This window comes from Symphalangus syndactylus, chromosome 13 (assembly GCF_028878055.3).
Source record: "Symphalangus syndactylus isolate Jambi chromosome 13, NHGRI_mSymSyn1-v2.1_pri, whole genome shotgun sequence".
NCBI classification, from domain to species: Eukaryota; Metazoa; Chordata; class Mammalia; order Primates; family Hylobatidae; genus Symphalangus; species Symphalangus syndactylus.
This window is the reverse complement of record NC_072435.2, coordinates 107,153,012-107,172,580: the sequence shown is the minus strand read 5'-3', so window position 1 is coordinate 107,172,580 and position 19,569 is coordinate 107,153,012. Positions and strand designations below refer to the sequence as shown.

Here is a 19,569-nt window from a genome sequence, read left to right as displayed (position 1 = left end):
GTATGCTGGAATATGAGGAAATAATTATGTTAGCTAGCAGTTATTAAGCACTTAATAACATACCAGGCACTGTTATAAGCTATGCGATCTGTACGGAATATTACTTAATTTCCACAACCTTATGAGAAGATACTATTTTTTTTTCTTTTGAGAAGGTACTATTTTTATCTTCATTTCATAGATGTTGAAATTGAAACACAGAGAGCTGAAGTCACAGGATTAAGGCCACAGAGCTGAGAAGTGATGGGGCTGGAATTTGAACCCAAGCAATTAATGCTGATATTAGTTCTTGTGTGAGAATGGTAATTGTTTTGAAACAATGATCCTAGATGATTATATGACTGGATTAATCTGGCAGTTGTTGTGTGTGAATTTAGAGTTGCCTTCCCACCTCAGTTTTCTAAAAAAAAAAACAAACTCTAGCTTTACTATGTTTGGGTTGTCATGGCCTACCCCCTCCTGCCACCTCATTTGACTCAACTTTTTAGGGAGAAAATATTCGATACGTGGTATAGGATTTCCCTTTCTAATAATAATTTCAACAACAAGAAGTCTGAAATGAGAAGAACAAAATGACTCACCTAAGTGAGTTAACCTTAAGAGGTGGAACTTGATTTCTAGATTTTAGTTAATTGTCTAACTGATGTACTAAATATTAGTTACTTAAGTATTAAAACGGGTAGACATAATAGTAGTTGGGGAGCTGCTGTAGAGGGGGTAGTTTGAGAAGGCTTCTCTCGGAGGTGACATTTAAGTTGGTAACTAACAAGAAAGGGGCAGCCATGTGAATAGCTGGAGGGAATAGCATTCTTACAGTTTTACTGGAAGGGGTTTAGAGGTATGTAGTACCCTTATGCCAAAGAAAATTAGTTACTTCTATACAACCAGTCTGATTCTAGAAACCTGGATCAATGAAATATTTTGATTATATAAAAAAAATCTGTTACCCAGGTCTTGTTGAAATAGCATTAGAAACTACTGAAGGACATATAGAGGAGTAGTGTTGAAAAATGGTGATGGATGAGCAGAATGGTGAAAAATAAAAAGGCATGAAGCTCTATAATTATATTGTATGGTGACAGTACCAATAGAAATTGCATGTTTTTTCCCTCCAATTTTTTTTTTGAGACAATCTCGCCGTGTCACTCAGGCTGGAGTGCATTGTCGTGATATTGGCTTACTGCAACCTCCGCCTCTTGGGTTCAAGCGAGTCTCCTGCCTCAGCCTCCCGAATAGCTGGGATTACAGGCATGTGCCACCACGCCCGGCTAATTTTTGTATTTTTATTTGAGAGGGGATTTCACCATGTTGGCAAGGCTGGTCTTGAGTTCCTGACCTCAGGTAATCCACCTGCCTCAGCCTCCCAAAGTGCTGGGATTACAGGCTGAGCCACTGCGCCCAGCCTCCCCCAGTTGTTGAAACAATAATGGAAGGTAATTTTATTCTTAGATTATTTAATGTTTTTCAGTTATCAGGATGCATTAGATTGTTTGTGTATATTGTTTTTCTTGTTAATTAAGTAACAGTGAATAAGACAAACATGAAAATGTACATTTATTTTATTTTTTTGAGACAGAGTCTGTTGCCCAGGCTGGAGTGCAGTGGCACAATCTCGGCCCACTGCAACCTCTGCCTCCTGAGTTCAAGCAATTCTCTTGTGTCAGCCTCATGAGTAGCTGGGGCCGTGGGTGCACGCCACCATACCCGGCTAATTTTTGTATTTTTAATAGAGATGGGGTTTCACCATATTGGCCAGGCTGGTCTCGAATTCCTGACCTCAGGTGATCTGCCCGCCTTGGTCTCCCAAAGTGCTGGGACTACAGGCATGAGCCACTGCGCCAGTCCATTTCATTTTTGGAATATTCTTTTTTTTTCTTTTTGAGATGGGGTCTCGCTCTGTCTCCCAGGCTGGAGTGCAGTGGTGCAATCTCAGCTTACTGCAACCTCTGCCTTCTGGGTTCATGTGATTCTCCTGCCTCAGCCTCCTGAGTATCTGAGACTACAGGTGCGTGCCACCACGCCAGGCTAATTTTTGTATTTTTAGTAGAGACGGGGTTTCACCATTTTGGTGAGGCTGGTCTTGAACTCTTGGCTTCGTGATCTGCCCGCCTCAACTTCACAAAGTGCTGGGATTACAAATGTGAGCCACCGCGCCCGGCCCGTTTCTGGAATATTCATAATCTTTTGTTGTCATTTCAACAGTGCTCACAGCAGCTTCACCAGGTGTAGATTCCATCTTAAGAAACCACTTTCTTTGCTTATCCATGAGAAGCAACTCCTCATCTATTCAAGTTTTATCATGAGATTGTAGCAGTTCAGTTACATCTTCTCACCCCACTTCTAATTTTAGTTCTCTTGCTTTTTTACCACATCTACAGTTATTTGCTCTACTGAAGTCCCAAATCCCTCAAAATCATTCATATTAGTAGCAATTTCCTGGCAGGGCACGGTGGCTCACGCCTGTAATCCCAGTACTTTCGGAGGCCAAGGAGGGCGGATCACCTGAAGTCAGGAGTTCAAGACCAGTCTGGCAAACGTGGTGAAACCCCGTTTCTACTAAAAATACAAAAATTAGCGGGGCGTGGTGGCGGGCGCCTATAATCCCAGCTACTTGGGAGGCTGAGGCAGGAGAATCGCTTGAACCTGGGAGGCGGAGGTTGCAGTGAGTTGAGATTGTGCCATTGCACTCCAGCCTGAGCAACAGGAGCAAAACTCTATCTTAAAAGAAAAGAAAAAAAGAAGCTATTTCCTCTAAAACTCCTGTTGATGTTTTAACCTCCTCCCATGCTCATGGATGGCATTCTCAATGGCATCTAGAATGGTGAATACTTTTTAGAAAGTTTTCAATTTATTTTGCCCAGATCCATCAGAGAATGACTATGAATGGCAGTAGTAGCCTTACAAAATGTATTTTTCTTTCTTTCTTTCTGTCTTTTTTTTTTTTTTTTTGAGACGGAGTTTTTTTTTTGCTCTTGTCGCCCAGGCTGGAAGGCTGGAGTGCAGTGGCACGCTATCTTGGCTCACCGCAACCTCCGCCTCCCAGGTTCAAGCGATTCTCCTGCCTCAACCTCCTGAGTAGCTGGGATTACGGGCGTGCACCACCATGCCCACCTAATTTTGTATTTTTAGTAGAGGCGGGTTTCTCCATGTTGGTCAGGCTGGTCTCGAACTCCTGATCTCAGGTGATCTGCCTGCCTCAGCCTCCCAAAGTGTTGAGATTACAGGCGTGAGCCACCGTGCCCGGCCGTATTTCTTAAATAATATAGCTTGAACGTCAAAATTATCCCTTGATCCCTGGACTATGGACTGATTCTTGTGTTAGCAGTTAGGAAAACATTTATGTCCTTGTACATTTCCATCATAGCTTTTGTCAATGAGCAGTAATTTTTTTTTTTTTTTTTTTTTTTTTTTGAGACAGAATCTTGCTCTGTTTCCCAGCCTGGAGTGCAGTGGCATGATCTCAGCTCAGTGCATCCTACAACTCTGAGGTTCAAGCAATTCTCGTGCCTCAGCTTACTGAGTAGCTAGGATTACAGGCGCCCACCACCACATCTGGCTAATTTTTGTATTTTTAGTAGAGATGGGGTTTCACTATGTTGGCCAGGCTGGGCTCGAACTCCTGGCTTCAAGTGATCCACCTGCCTTGGCCTCCCAAAGTGCTGGGATTATAGGTGTGAGCCACTATGCCTGGCCTAATTGGCCTAATTTCAATATTGTTGTATCTCAGGGAATAGGCACGAGGAGAGAGAGAGACAAGCTGACTGCTGGTTCATGGAGTAGTCATAACACACAACATTTATTAAGATTGCTAGGCCGGGCGCGGTGGCTCACGCTTGTAATCCCAGCACTTTGGGAGGCCAAGGCGGGCAGATCATGAGGTCAGGAGATCGAGACCACGGTGAAACCCCGTCTCTACTAAAAATACAAAAAATTAGCCGGGCGTGGTGGCGGGCGCCTGTAGTCCCAGCTACTCAGAGAGGCTGAGGCAGGAGAATGGCGTGAACCTGGGAGGCGGAGCTTGCAGTGGCCGAGATCGCACCACTGCACTGCAGCCTGGGTGACAGAGCGAGACTCTGTCTCAAAAAAAAAAAAAAAAAAAAAAAGATTGCTGTCTTATATGGACAGTTTGTGGTGCCTTAAAACAAATCAGGGTAACGTCATTGATTACTGAGTACAGATTACAGATTACTATAACATATACAATAATAGTGGAACAGTTTGAAAATATTGTGAGATTTATGAGAATGTGACACAGGTGCAAAGAGAGCACATGTTACTGGAAATACGGCACTAATGGACTTGCCCGACTCAGCGTTCCCACAGACCGTCAGCTTGTCAAAAATGCAGCATCTGTGAATTTCAGTAAAGCAAAGCAGAATAAAATGAGGTGTGCATGTATTGCCATCACATGTACACTAGTAAAATACTTTTTTTTTTCAGTAGGTGGATCAACCTCAAATTTTTTTTTTTTTTTTGAGACGGAGTCTCGCTCTGTCACCCAGGCTGGAGTGCAGTGGCGCCCTCTTGGCTCACTGCAAGCTCCGCCTCCTGGGTTCACGCCATTCTCCTGCCTCAGCCTCTCCGAGTAGCTGGGACTACAGGCCACCATGCCCAGCTAATTTTTTATATTTTTAGTAGAGACGGGGTTTCACCGTGGTCTCGATCTGCTGACCTCGTGATCCGCCCGCCTCGGCCTCCCAAAGTGCTGGGATTACAAGCGTGAGCCACCGCGCCCGGCCTCTCAAATTTTAATATACAGCATTACTTAAATGAGAACATGGGGACTTACATGACATTTCTTATATGTACATAAAACTTCCATGAAAATAACTTAATGCTATCCAGCAGTTTATTTTAGAAGTGCTGGAGGCTAGGCATGGTGTCTCATGCCTGTAATCCCAGCACTTTGGGAGGCTGAGGTAGGAGGATCACTTGAGTTCAGGAGCTGGAGACCAGCTTGGGCAATATAGTGCGACCCCATCTCTACAAAATAGAAAAGAAGTACTGGAATGTTACAGCTCTTACAGAATTTGTCTAGCAGGTTTTCTAGTCTTTAGCAGAAATGCCCCCATGCAGAACTAGTAAATACTGATTCATGTAAAATAATAAACAACTTTATCTTTCAGTTTTTTAAAAGACAGGGTCTTGTAATGTTGACCAGACTGGCCTTTAATTCCTGGGCTCAAGTGATCCTCTCATCTGAGCCTTTTGAGTAGCTGAGACTACAGGCTGCACTACTGCACCTGGCTCTGCTTGATTTTTAATTGTTGTATTGCTGTTGCAGCTATGTTTTTTTTTTTTCTTCAGTGTGAGGATGGGCAAACTTTTTATGTAAAGTCTCAGATAATAAGTATTGTAGGCTCTAGGGCCATATAACTTCTCTGTTGCATATCCTTTTTTCTTTAAACAATCCTTTTTTTTTTTTTTTTTTCCATTTCCCCTCAAATTCCTTTTACCATAAGCAACTCTTGAGGAACTTAAAAATCATTCTTAGCCCAGAAGCCAGACCAAAGCAGGTTGTGGGCTGTAGTTTCCTGACCCCTGATTTAAAGATTGATAGCTTTGAAATGGAAAGTTTTTAACTTTCTTCTTTTTTTTTCTTTCCCTTGTTCTGATTGGGCTGTTAATTCATTAGGTATTTACTGAGTGTGTATCATATGAGGCATGATTCCTCTGCTAATTTTGGTAGTGGTAGAAAGATACTTTTGCCAAGCTTGGTTGTTCAGGTTTTTATTTGTCTAAGAGTTCCTGACCAAGTGTGAATGGATGTTGAAATCAAGGTGTTTCTTTTTTTTTTTTTTTTTTTGAGATGGAGTCTTGCTCTGTCGCCCAGGCTGGAGTGCAGTGGCGCAATCTCGGCTCACTGCAAGCTCCGCCTCCCGGGTTCACGCCATTCTCCTGCCTCAGCCTCTCCGAGTAGCTGGGACTACAGGCGCCTGCCACCACGCCCGGCTAATTTTTTGTATTTTTAGTAGAGACGGGGTTTCACCGTGGTCTCGATCTCCTGACCTCGTGATCCACCCGCCTCGGCCTCCCAAAGTGCTGGGATTACAAGCATGAGCCACCGCGCCCGGTCGAAATCAAGGTGTTTCTTTGGCCACACAGTGTGCCTTTGGGGGCTATATCTATGTGCTTCTGGTACTTTTAATTTTCACGAAGACACTGCTTGCTGACCATACTGTTTTCTCTAATGTGGGGCTATGACCCCCCTGGAAGAGGCATCATTTTCTGATTTTCACAGAAGCATAATATGGTCAGGTGATGGTCCTGAGTAGTGGACATATGACAGATACACTAGTAATTATAATACAGATCTAAACTGGAGAGTTGAAAACAGCATCGTGTATTTGATTGAGATAATCGAAGGAAGACTTGCTGAAAAGATGGCATTTGAGTTTCAAGGCTGAGTAGGATTAAGTATTATTATTTAAAAAATGCCTTGGACAATGCATTAAATAGAGTTAACAAATCACATCACTTATGGTCTCCAATTAAAAACATTTTACTTACACATAATTTTAGACTTTTAGAAAAATCGCAAAGATATTACAAAGAATTCTATATATTTCACCTGTATTCTTCAAGTAACGTTTTACCATATTCACCTTAACATTTTCTCTGTATTGGTAATTGTATGTGTAAGATTTAATATAAAATAAAAATTCTTATTAAACATACGAGAGACATGATGCCTCTTTAGCCCTAAATACTTCAACTTGTATTTATTAATAACAAGGGCATTCTATTTCAAAACCACAGTACAGTTGTCAAAATAAGGAAATTAATAATTGTGTCAAACTGTTATTCTGTTTACAGACCTTTCTTCTAATGTCCTTTAAAACAATCAACAAATCAACATTTTTCTGGTCAAGAACCAGTAAATACATATATTCTACATATATATGTATATATATACATATATATACACACACACATATATTCTACATATATTCTACACATATATTCTACACGCGTGTAGAATACACATATATTCTACACGTGTGTAGAATACACATATATTCTACACATATGTGTAGAATATACGTATTTACTCCCCCTGTCCAAGAACCAGTCCAGAATTGTTACCTTCAGTTACCATGTGTCTTTGGTCTCCTTTAATCCAAAGCAATTTCTTTGTCTTTTATGACTTGACACTTTTGAAGATTACAGGTTATTTTGTAGACTGTCCCTCAATTAGGGTTTATCTGAGGTTTCCTTATGATTAGATTCAGATATTTATTTTTGGCAGGAATACAACAGAAATGATTTGTGTGTTTTTCTCATTGCATGATATCAGAAAGTGCATTGTATATATTTGTCGCATTACTGGGGTTGGGTTTTTTTTTTTTTTTTTTTTTTTTTTTTTTTTTTTTTTTTTTGAGACAGAGTCTGGCTCTGTCGCCCAGGCTGGAGTGCAATGGCGCGGTCTCGGCTCACTGCAAGCTCCGCCTCCCGGGTCATGCCATTCTCCTGCCTCAGCCTCCCGAGTAGCTGGGACTACAGGCGCGTGACACCACGCCTGGCTAATTTTTTGTATTTTCAGTAGAGACGGGGTCTCACCATGTTAGCCAGGATGGTCTCAATCTCCTGACCTCGTGATCCGCCTGCCTCGGCCTCCCAAAGTGCTGGGATTACAGGCGTGAGCCACCGCGCCTGGCCTACTGGGGTTGTTAACTTTGATCACTTGGTTAGGGTTGTGTCTACTAAGTTTCTTCACTATAGAGTTATTTTTCACTTGGTCATTTCATTAGTATCTTGTGGGGAGTTACTTTGTGGTTGTATAAATACTCTGTTTCTACTTTCCCTTACTATGTTTAGCGTCTATGGACACTTTTGCCTGCAACAGTTATTTACTATGGTGTTACCAAGTGGTGATGCCTTTTTCTTCCATCATTCTGTCTACATTTTTTTTTTTTGAGATGGAGTTTCGCTCTTATTGCCCAGGCTGGAGTGCAGTGGCATGATCTTGGCTCACTGCAACCTCTGCCCCCCGGGTTCAAGCAATTCTCCTGCTTCAGCCTCCTGAGTAGCTGGGATTACAGGCATGCGCCACCACACCTGGCTAATTTTGTATTTTCAGTAGAGACAGGATTTCTCCATGTTGGTCAGTCTGGTCTCCAACTCCCGACCTCAGGTGATCCACCCACCTCAGCCTTCCGAAGTGCTAGGATTATAGGCGTGAGCTGCCACACCAGGCCTCCTTTTTCTCTTTTAAGAGATAGAGTCCTGCTTTGTCACCAAGGCTGGAGTACAATGGCATGATGATAGTTCACTGCAGCCTCAAACTCCTGGGCTCAAGTGAACCTCCCACCTGTAGCTGGGACTACAGGCACCTGCATAACACCTGACTGTTTTTTAAAACTATTTTAGAGATGGGGTCTTGCGAAGTTGCTCAGGATGGTCTTGAACTCCGGGTCTCAAGTGGTCCTTCTGCCTCAGCCTCTAGATTAGTTGGCATTACAGGCATGAGCCGTTGTACCTGGCAAGTGAATATTTTCTTTTTTTTTTTTTTTTTTAAGATGGAGTCTCGAGGCCGGGCACGGTGGCTTGCACCTGTAATCCCAGCACTTTGGAAGGCCGAGGTGAGTGGATCAAGAGGTCAGGAGATCGAGACCATCCTGGCTAACATGGTGAAACCCTGTCTCTACTAAAAATACAAAAAATTAACTGGGCGTGGTGGCACATGCCTGTAGTCCCAGCTACTTGGGAGGCTGAGGCAGGAGAATCGCTTCAACCCGGGAGGTGGAGGTTGCAGTGAGTCAAGATCACGCCACTGCACTCCAGCCTGAGCGACAGAGGGAGACTCCGTCTCAAAAAAAAAAAAAAAAAAAAAAAAAAGACGGAGTCTCGCTCTGTCACCCAGGCTGCATTGCAGTGGCATGATCTCTGCCTCCTGAGTTCGAGAGATTCTTGTGCCTCAGCCTCCCAAGTAGCTAGGATTACAGACATGTGCCACCACACGTGGCTAATTTTTGTAGTTTTAGTAGAGATGGAATTTCACCATGTTGGCTAGGCTAGTCTTGAACTCCTGACCTCAGGTGATCTACCTGCCTTGGCCTCTTGAAGTGGTGGGATTATAGGTGTGAGCCACTGCGCCCAGCCAAGTGAGTATTTGCTAATATAGTATTTTAATTTTATGATTTTTTTTGTTTGTTTTTGAGACGGAGTTTTGCTCTTGTTGCCCAGGCTGGAGTACAGTGGCCCCATCTCGGCTCACTGCAACCTCCACCTCCTGGATTCAAGCAGTTCACCTGCCTCAGCCTCCTCCTCCTGAATAGTTGGGATTACAGGTGCCTGCCACGATGCCTGGCTAATTTTTTGTATTTTTTTTTTTTTTTGAGACGGAGTCTCGCTGTTGCTCAGGCTGGAGTGCAGTGGCGTGATTTCAGCTCACTGCAGGCTCCGCCCCACGGGGTTCACGCCATTCTTCTGCCTCAGCCTCCCGAGTAGCTGGGACTACAGGTGCCCGCCACCTTGCCCAGCTAATTTTTTGTATTTTTAGTAGAGACAGAGTTTCACTGTGTTAGCCAGGATGGTCTTGATCTCCTGACCTTGTGATCCGCCCGCCTCAGCCTCCCAAAGTGCTGGGATTACAGGCGTGAGCCACCGCACCCGGCCGATTTTTTTTATTTCTAGTAGTGATGGAGTTTGAGCATGTTGGCCAGGCTGGTCTTGAACTCCTGACCTCAGGTGATCCACCTGCCTTGGCCTCCCAAAGTGCTGGGATTAAGGTGTGAGCCACCATGCCCAGCCAGAGACTGTTCATTTTTTTTTTTTTTTTTTTTGAGGCGGAGTCTTGCTGTGTTGCCCAGGCTGGAATGCAGTGGCACAATCTCGGCTCACTGCAAGCTCCGCCTCCCAAGTTCACACCATTGTCCCGCCTTAGCCTCCTGAGTAGCTGGGACTACAGGTGCCTGCCACCATGCCTGGCTAATTTTGTTTTTGTATTTTTAGTAGAGGTGGGGTTTCAGCCCGCCTTGGCCTCCCAGAGTGCGGGGATTACAGGCGTGAGTCACGGCGCCTGGCCAGTCATACCTTCTTTTACTGCATTAATTATGGTTTTCTTTTGTTCTTAAAGCCTGTTTATAGTGACCACTTTTGAAGTTCTTATTAAGTCAGACATCTGGTTATACAAGCAATTTCTATTGCCTACTTCTTTTTCCGGTGGGTGGGGTTATACTTTCCTGTGTCTTAGCTTGTCTTGTTTTTTTTGTTGAAAACTGGACATTTTGAATAACGTAGTAACTGGATGCTGGTCCTCATTAGCCTATGGTTGGGGGTGGTGGTTGTTACTGTTATTTGCTTATTTGTCTAATCACTGGCTGAATGATTTTAGTGTTCTGTCCTTCTTCCCTCCCTGTACAGTGTGACACGTCTGATGCTACTTTTCTTGGGATGTCTCCTTGGGTATGCCTACCATCACAGTGATTTTGGCATGGCTTTGTCTCTTTTCCTGACTGTACCCAGCTGTTAAGCTACACTAATTACTAGATGATGCTATATAGTCATTTCTTGGTGTCCTTGGGGGATTGGTCCCAGGACCCCCCTGTTGGATATAAAAATTTATGGATGCTCTAGTCCCTCATAAAATGGCACAGTATTTGCATATACCTGTGCACATCCTCCTGTATACTTTGTCATTTCTAGATTACTTATAATACCTAATATGGTGTAAATACTAGATAAATAGTTGTTATATATTTTTTATTCGTATTGTTTTTATTGTATTTATTTTTAAGTGTTTTTAATCTCGAGTGATTGAATCTGAGGATGTGAAATCTGCAGATACGGAGGGCCTGTGTTGTTTTCAGTGATGCTTTGGGGCATAAACTGCTCCACAGACTGATCTGATCAAATTTGAGCTTCTTTGAAGGGATAGTTTCTGAGATCAGTGTTTGAAATTTGTTCCGATCCACAGAGGAGTCCTCCCAGCTCTCTTTCCCTAGTTCTGGCCACCAAACTAGACAACTACAATTTAGCACTTATCTCCAATGATTCTACCAATCTCTTCCTACCAAGTGCCTTTGAAAGCATCATGAACTCTTTTATACTTTGTTGCAAATGAAATTTCTTTGGGAAGAGATTGTGAGTTTTTTTCTCCTAAATTATGGTACAATATATGTAATATACCATTTTAACACTTTTAAGGGTATTAAGTGTTTTTTTTTGTTTTTTGTTTTTTTGTTTTTTTTTTTGAGATAGAGTCTTGCTCTGTCGCCCAGGCTGGAGTGCAGTGGCACGATCTTGGCTCACTGGAACCTCCACTTCCTGGGTTCAAGTGATTCTCCGGTCTCAGCCTCCCCAAGTATCTGGGATTACAGGTGTGCGCCACCACGCCCGGCTAATTTTTCTATTTTTAGTAGAAACGGGGTTTCACCATATTGGTCAGGCTGGTCTTGAACTCCTGAGCTCGTGATCCACCCACCTCGGCCTCCCAAAGTGCTGGGATTACAGGCCTTAGCCACCATGCCTGGCCTATGCATTGCTTTTATATGTATTTTAAAATTTATAAGTTCTCCTTCTATGGTGTTTTTGTCCCATGTGATTTATTTGTTAAAGAAACCGTCATCTTTGGCTGGGCACGGTAGCTCACGCCTGTAATCCCAGCACTTTGGGAGGCTGAGGTGGGTGGATCACACGGTTAAGAGATCAAGACCATCCTGACCAACATGGTGAAACCCCGTCTCTACTAAAAATACAAAAATTATCTGGGCATGGTGACACGTGCCTGTAGTCCTAGCTACCCAGGAGGTGGAGGTTGCAGTGAGCCAAGATCGTGCCACTGCACTCCAGCCTGGCGACAGAGTGAGACTCTGTCTCAGAAAAAAAAAAAAAAAAAGAAACTGTCATTTTTTATGTTGCATTTACTACATTCTGGATTTAAACTTTGAGTAACCTCATGGTATCAGTTAATATATTCTTCCATCTTGATGTTTCTCATAAACTGGTAGATCTGTAAGCTTGATTAGGTCTATCCTATTGTATCACATCAGAAGCAGAAGGTGCTTTTTTTTTTTTTTTAAGGGAAATTGTATGAAAGTAGACAGAATGGTGAAGTGAACCCCTGCACACCTGTCACCCAGCTTTAATAGTTATCAGCTCATACCATTCTTGTTTGATTTACAACCCCATTCATTTCTCCCTTCTGTATTATTATTATTTAGTTAATTATTTTTTGAGACAGGGTTTTGCTCTGTCACCAATGCTGGAGTGCAGTGGCATAATCACAGCTCACTGCTGTCTTGACCTCCTGGGCTCAAGTGATCCTCCCACCTCATCCTACCAAGTAGCGGTGACCACAGGCGTGTGCCACCACGCCTGGCTAGTTTTTTATTTTTTGTAGAAACAGGGTTTTGCTTTGTTTCCGAGACTGATCTCAAACTCCTGAACTCAAGCGATCCTCCTGCCTCAGCCTCCTAAAGTGCTGGGATTACAAGCATGAGCTACCACATTCAGCATGTAAATTTCTTTATATTCACTTGACTGGTATTTTAAGTCACACTTGAATTTCATATTTGGCAACTATTGAAAGCATAGAGTCCTGGATATTAGTGTTTTGTTAAACTTGATCTATCTAATCATAAATATACTTAGGTCTAAAATATGCTCTTGGCCTTTGTTTATTGCAATTCAGTATTTGTTACTATATTAAATAGTAAAATATTTGGTTTGAGATACTAATGAAAAGATTAAAAGTAAAGCATAACTTGAATGGATACAAAAAGAAACAAGAATTTAGACTTCAGTGGATTTCAGAGAATACTGCTTCGATATGCTAACATTCCTCTTGGGTGTCCAACCATGTCATAGATCAGTGGAAATCAGTGGTTTCTGCACTCTACTGTACTGTTTTTTATATGATAATATTTTCCTAGTTGAATGATTCATTCTTTTGAGTAAACTCCATGGTCAAACAATTACTTTTTATTAGTCAAAGATGTAACCACATAATCACTAAAAAGAACAGTGTGACTTGTTTAAAGGGAATTATGTTTTTAAGTCTTTTACATAGCTTTGTAGGGAGGCCGTATGAGTTTAAGGACAGTTTGTGGCATTCGTTCAAGGTTTTGTAACTTGGCATCTCAGCAACCACCAGGATACCAGATCATTGTTCTAAGTAAGATTTAGGCATTTTAGCCTTCATATACAGACTATAAGTACCCCCACCACCCCTACCAAAACCGTAAATTCAAATGATGTTTAAAAAATTATAGAATTTTTGTTAGGCGAGGTAGTTTATTCCATGTGATACAGTTTCAGAGAGGCAGCATAACCTAGAAATGAAAAACTTAGACATGGAATCAGATACACCTGGTTTAAAATACCAGCTCTACTGCTCATGAACTGGATGATTTTGGTCAAGATATTTGACTGCTGAGATTCAGTTTCCTCACCTGTAAAGTAGAGGTGATAGATTAGACGTGTTGCATGTGAAGTACTTAGTATGGTGTCTGGTTTTGTAGTAAGATCTATAAAAGATAAATTATTAGTCATATTCCTTAGACTTCAGGAATTTATCTCTGTGCCATGTTTGAGGCAAACAGTTACAGAATTAGAATGTTAGAAATGAATCTTAGATGTCATTTGATTCAAGTCATTGTTTTCTGGATGAGAGAAGAAAGTAAGGAAAGTGACAGAGTTGGAGACCAAGCTAGGACTGGCCTCAGAATGTTAAGAGTACTCTTCTAGGGATCGACCAGTCATATTACTAGACTTTTTGGACCTGAATTGTGCTTTTCCTTGAATGTTTTGAATTTTGGCTTGAGTGTTGTGATTATTTTATTAAAATGAGATTCCAGTCCTATTGTCATGACTAATGTTTATGAGAAATATAACATTTCACTTTAATGATTTTTTAAAATTATTCTAAGGGGCCTAATCTTTTTTAGTGGAATAAACTTTAGGTTGTATTATATTCTATAATTCACTTGAAAATAGAGTTCATCTTTACTTGACAGCCGAATTTTGTGTACTGCATCTTTTCTGAGGGAGAGAGTTGGCAAAGAAAGGCACTTGTTATAACGATCCACACATATAGACACATATTATTTAGAAATGAAAGTGCTTTGAATGATTTAGCTTATTTTCATTTTTTTTTTCTGCAGTTGTAATCATATGACCTGGTTTTCTTTTTTTTTTTTTTTTTTTTTTTGAGACAGAGTCTTGCTCTGTCACCCTGGCTGGAGTGCAGTGGGGCTGTCTTGGCTCACTGCAACCTCTGCCTCCCAGGTTCAAGCGATTCTTCTGCCTCAGCCTCCCTAGTAGCTGGGACTACAAGCGCATGCCACCACACCTGGCTAGTTTTTTTATTCTTAGTAGAGATGGGGTTTCACTGTGTTAGCCAGGATGGTCTCGAACTCCTGACCTCGTGATCTGCCCACCTCTGCCTCCCAAAGTGCTGGGATTACAGGCATGAGCCACTGCGCCTGGCCCATATGACCTGTTTTTCTTTTATAGATGGGGGAGAAATATGGGAAGTGACTTAGTGTTAGTCATCTGTGTTGGTTAAATCAAGAATGTAATCCGTATTTTGCTTCCGAGTAGCTCTTTATAACAGTGATTGGTTACTTTGGGAGTAAAGATTATTATTTAGAGACAGAGTCTTGCTTTGTCACCCAGGCTAGACTGCAGTGGAATGATCGTAGCACACTGCAGCCTCAAACTCCTGGACTCTGGTGATCCTGCCTCAGCCTCCTGAGTAGCTAGTACTAGAGGTGCATGCCACCATGCCTGGCTATAATTATTACTAATTTACGTTTAGCATTAGTTTTTTTTTTCCAGTAGGCTATTTTACCTTATTTATTTGATTTTGATAAAGTTTGATTATTTCTAGTTTCCTTCCTTCTATGACCCCTACCTGTTGTGGGTCTCCAGGCAAGCAGTGCACAGGTAGAGCCATCCTTAGGTAACCTTTAGACTTAATATTAGGTGAGCTCTCTCCACAGATAGCCTCTCCATTATTTGAATGGAATTAAATTTTAAGTTTGGAAATATTTTTCAGCTTATTTAGCCTGTTGAATTTAATAAAAATAATATTTAATCTTTTCAGAGGTCGAAACAGTAACAAAGGACTGCCTCAGTCTACGGTGAGTAACTTTAATGTTACTTATTGGGGAAAATTAGTAGCTAAAACATGATCTCTAACCACAGACCAAATGCCAAGGCAAAAGATTCCCTTCTTTTGAATTTTGTCACAGATAACTTGACTGTTTAAGTATATTATTATTAGCCTATATGGTTTTTTTTATGACTCTATGTATAAAATGTACAATGACTTGTTGTATTAGTCCATTCTCACACTGCTAATAAAGATATACCTAAGACTGGGTAATTTATAAAGGAAAGAGGTTTAATTGACTCATGCTCTGCATTGCTGGGTAGGCCTCAGGAAACTTACAATCATGGTGGAAGGGGAAGCAAACACATCTTTCTTCACATAGCGACAGGAGAGAGAAGTGCTGAGCAAAGCAGGGAAAGCCCCTTATAAAACCATCAGATCTCCTGAGAACTCACTATCATGAGAGCAGCATAGGGGAAACTGCCCCCATGATTCAGTTGTCTTCACCTGGTCTTGCCCATGACACACGAGAATTATTATAATTAAAGATAAGATTTGGGTGGGGACACAGAACCAAACCATATCATTTGTAAATAGTATTTTTGTCATGTGTAATAAGAAGTCATTTGTTCTTTTCTAAATGACTAAGTGCAAATCTAAGTGAAAAACCTCCAAAAGATACATAGAACACCAAGAGTGGAGTCTGCAGAGTTCTTTATGCTTTTTATTTTAAATTAATGTGCTTTTTTTCTGCTGCTTTCATTTTTCTCCTTTGGCTTTCTGGTCTTAAATTTTGGAATGTTATCAATGAAAGTGAACCGGACATGAAGGGCAGAAACTATAAGTTCCACATGATGGAAGAAATAAATGAGAAGCTGTCACAAATTTTTGAGACTTTGCCTTTATTAGATTGTTTTACAAGAATCAGGAAGATACACACGTATATAGTAGTAATATGGAATAGTGTGGTTGATCAGACTTAAGCACTGTCATTGATGCGGATATGCTGGGAGAACCCAGTCAGGGTTCTTCTATGAAGGTATGACCTGGCTTCCTACCCCATTTATTTATACTTCACCCTTCTTAGGGTACATTTCTGTGAGTTTTAACAATTGCATACAATCAGTGTAACTACCACCACAATCAAGATAATAGAACAGTTTCATTGCCCACCAAAATCCCTCAAATCACTTTTTAGTGAACCTTCCTCTCTCCAACCATTGATTTGTCTTCCATCCTTATGGTTTGTGTCCTTCCTCCTCTGTGGAAGTTTAGTTTTGCTTTTTTATGTCACGTTTAGTCAAAATATCATTAGTTGGTATGACTGATAACACTTGAAAACCTGACCTTCTGTTCCTTCTGTTCTCTACGGAAGCAAAATATTAAATAAACAAAATCTTCCTTTAATACATGTAGGATATCATAAACCTAACTAAACATTTTGCAACAAAATAAACGTTAGCTTTATATGCAAATGTAAATACAGACTGAGCATCCCTAATCGGAAATGCTCCAAAATTTCATATTTTGAATTAGGGATGTTCAAGCACTAAGTATAATGCAAATATCCCCAAATCCGAAAAAATCCGCAGTCTGAAATACTTCTGCTCCCAAGCATTTTAGATAAGGGAGATTCAATTTGTACTAATTTCTAATAGTTTTTTTTTTTTTTTAATATTCCAGATTTCTTTTGACGGAATCTATGCAAATATGAGGATGGTTCATATACTTACATCAGTTGTTGTAAGTTATTAGATTATTGGGGATAAACTGCCTTGGGGGTAGAATAAAGTAATTCCATGAAGTTAAAATGTGGATAAATGATTGTCAAAGTAACACTGCTTAGTTCATGTTTAGTCAAGATGATTTAGAGAAATAGATTAGAACTCCCTTTATCCAGTCTAATGTAATTCATTGTAAAAGTACAGTTGGTCCTCTGCATCTGTGGGTTCCGTATTCATGGATTCAGCCAACCTTGGATCAAAAATATTTGATAAAAAGGCCAGGCACAGTGACTCACGCCTGTAATCCCAGCACTTTGGGAGTTTGAGGTGGGCAGATGGCTTGAGCTCACGAGTTTAAGACCCGCCTGGGCAACATGGCAGAACTCCGTCTCTACAAAAAGTAAAAAAACTAGCCAAGCGTGGTGGTACATGCCTGTAGTCCCAGTGACTTGGGAAGGTGACGTGGGAGGATTGTTTGAGCCTGGGAGGTGGAGGTTTCACTGAGCTGAGATCATGCCCCTGCACTCAGCCTGGTCAACATTGCCAGACCCCTTCTCAAAAACAAAAACAAAATTTTTTTTTTTTTTTTTTTTTTTTTTTTTTTGGAAAAAAGATGCATGGTTGCATCTGAACCAAAGATGTACGGACGTTTTTCTTGTCATTATTCCCAAAACAATACAGTATGACAATTTACAAAGCATTTACATTATATTAGGTACTTTAAGTAATTTAGGGATAGTTTAAAGTATTTGGGAGAACGTGCTTAGTTATATGGAAATACTATTACATTTTATGTAAGTGATTTAAGTATTATGTAATTCGGTATCTGAAGGAGGTCCTGGAACCAATCCCCTACCAATAACAACAGACAGCTGTATTCTTGTTAACCCTGCTGTGTGTGTAAAATAACGTTAATAGTTGATTGTCTTTTGTACATTATTTTGTCACTTAAAATAGCTGGGGTCAGAAATGCTTGATGTTAACCCTGCTGTGTGTGTAAAATAATGTTAGTAGTTGATTGTCATTTGTACATTATTATGTCACTTAAAATAGCTGGGGTCAGAAATGTTTGACTTCAGTATTAAAATTTGTACTGCAAACTCTGGGTAGAGCCTCCTGAAGAATTTCGAGAGTTCAGTGTATTGTTAATGTTTTGAAATTTTTTTATTGTTTTGTTAGTGAATACCTAATATTGAATGAAGCCTGATGAGGTATAAAAAGTAAAATGAAAATAAATATCCCTGGTGACCGGGTAGTATACTGTTTCTTTGATAAATTAATTATATGTTTTTAGGGCTCCAAATGTGAAGTACAAGTGAAAAATGGAGGTATATATGAAGGAGTTTTTAAAACTTACAGTCCGAAGGTAATTTTTACTTTTTTTCTTTTTCTTACAAAGTAAAAGAACATTTTCATAGTCAGTGTTTTACCTAGTTTTTAAAGCCACTTTGAATGATTTTACTTCTCAGTTCCAAATACTGATTATTTTACAGACTGGTTTGTGTAATCAGAAAGACTTGATGTGTGTGCTTATTAAAATATTTCAACCATTTTTAAGCATTGTGAACTAATAGAGGGATGTGGTGGTTTATTTTTTCCTCTTAAAAAATTATTATTAATGTACTTAAGACAAACCATAGCAACAAAAAACATTTAGATGTGAGGATTTTTAAATGATGGAATGGATAATAGATCATATGCCTGAGAAAAAGGGTATGATTATCAGGTTCTCTTGAGATTATTTTTGTCAAAGGCATATAAGAACTGGTACCTTGATGAGCTGAAGAATTCCTAACAAATTTTATTTTGTAAATGTTTTGAATATTTACTTGTGTTTTTCATTTTAGTGTGATTTGGTACTTGATGCCGCACATGAGAAAAGTACAGAATCCAGTTCGGGGCCGAAACGTGAAGAAATAATGGAGAGTATTTTGTTCAAATGTTCAGACTTTGTTGTGGTGCAGTTTAAAGATATGGACTCCAGTTATGCAAAAAGAGGTGGGTTTTGATGTCCTAAATATGCCTCATGGTTTATTAGATTTATTCAAGCAAAGATTTCCACAGTGGTCTTACAAACTTTTTTTTAAAGAAATATCTGGGCTGGGTATGGTGGCTCATTCCTGTAATCTTAGCACTTAGGGAGGCTGAGGCGGGTGGATCACCTGAGGTCAGGAGTTTGAGACCAGCCTGGCCAACATGGCGAAACCCCGTCTTTACTAAAAATACAAAAATTAGCTGGATGTGGTGGCGTGCGCCTGTAGTCCTAGCTACTAGGGAGGCTGAGACAGAATTGCTTGAACCCAGGAGGCAGAGGTTGCAGTATCGCACCACTGCACTCCAGCCTGGGCGACAGAGCAAGACTCCGTTTCAAAAAAAAGAAAGAAAAAAGAAATATCTACTTTCTAGAATAACCCAAGTAAGGCAATTTTTTAGAAAAATGAGAATTTTAATGCATTTTTGTTGGAAAACAATTAGAACTTCAGGGAAAAATTAAATAGAGTTTTTGTAATCTCTTATAAAATTAGTTTGTAAAACATTTTCTACAGTTTTGTGGTCAAGAATGCTACTGATTATATTCAACTGAAAATTTCTTGTCCCGTTTGGCCTATAATGCTTTAGTTTCTAAGTGGGCATGTGGCAAATCCTGGAAAGAAATCAAAGTGTAGGGCTAAGGAAGAAAGGTAGAGAACGGTTGGTAGAAAACAATTGTCTAATGAAAATGAAAAAGGGTGAAGAAGTAGAACCATGTGTATTTAAAAAATATTCAGAGTATGAGACAAGGTTTTG

At 40.4% G+C, this 19,569-nt stretch overlaps 1 protein-coding gene and 1 non-coding gene across 30 annotated transcripts in view; both read left to right on the top strand.

Annotated features, from left to right (window-relative positions):
• The window catches only part of ATXN2 (ataxin 2), a 149,340-nt gene that overhangs the window by 30,884 nt on the left and 98,887 nt on the right, over nucleotides 1-19,569 (top strand). For 28 of the 29 annotated variants that reach the window (XM_055238700.2, XM_063614410.1, XM_063614406.1 and 25 more), the window contains exons 2-5: nucleotides 15,050-15,086; nucleotides 16,742-16,801; nucleotides 18,077-18,148; nucleotides 18,630-18,780. In XM_055238700.2, the coding sequence (XP_055094675.1) occupies nucleotides 16,769-16,801; nucleotides 18,077-18,148; nucleotides 18,630-18,780 (256 nt within the window). In that variant the 5' untranslated portion in view covers nucleotides 15,050-15,086; nucleotides 16,742-16,768. The remainder of the gene's footprint in view (nucleotides 1-15,049; nucleotides 15,087-16,741; nucleotides 16,802-18,076; nucleotides 18,149-18,629; nucleotides 18,781-19,569) is intronic. The other variant, XM_063614411.1, reaches the window with a different exon arrangement.
• Nucleotides 5,008-5,070, top strand: LOC129461315 (U7 small nuclear RNA). Its single transcript, XR_008650468.1, has one exon. It is a non-coding gene; the product is annotated as a U7 small nuclear RNA (small nuclear RNA).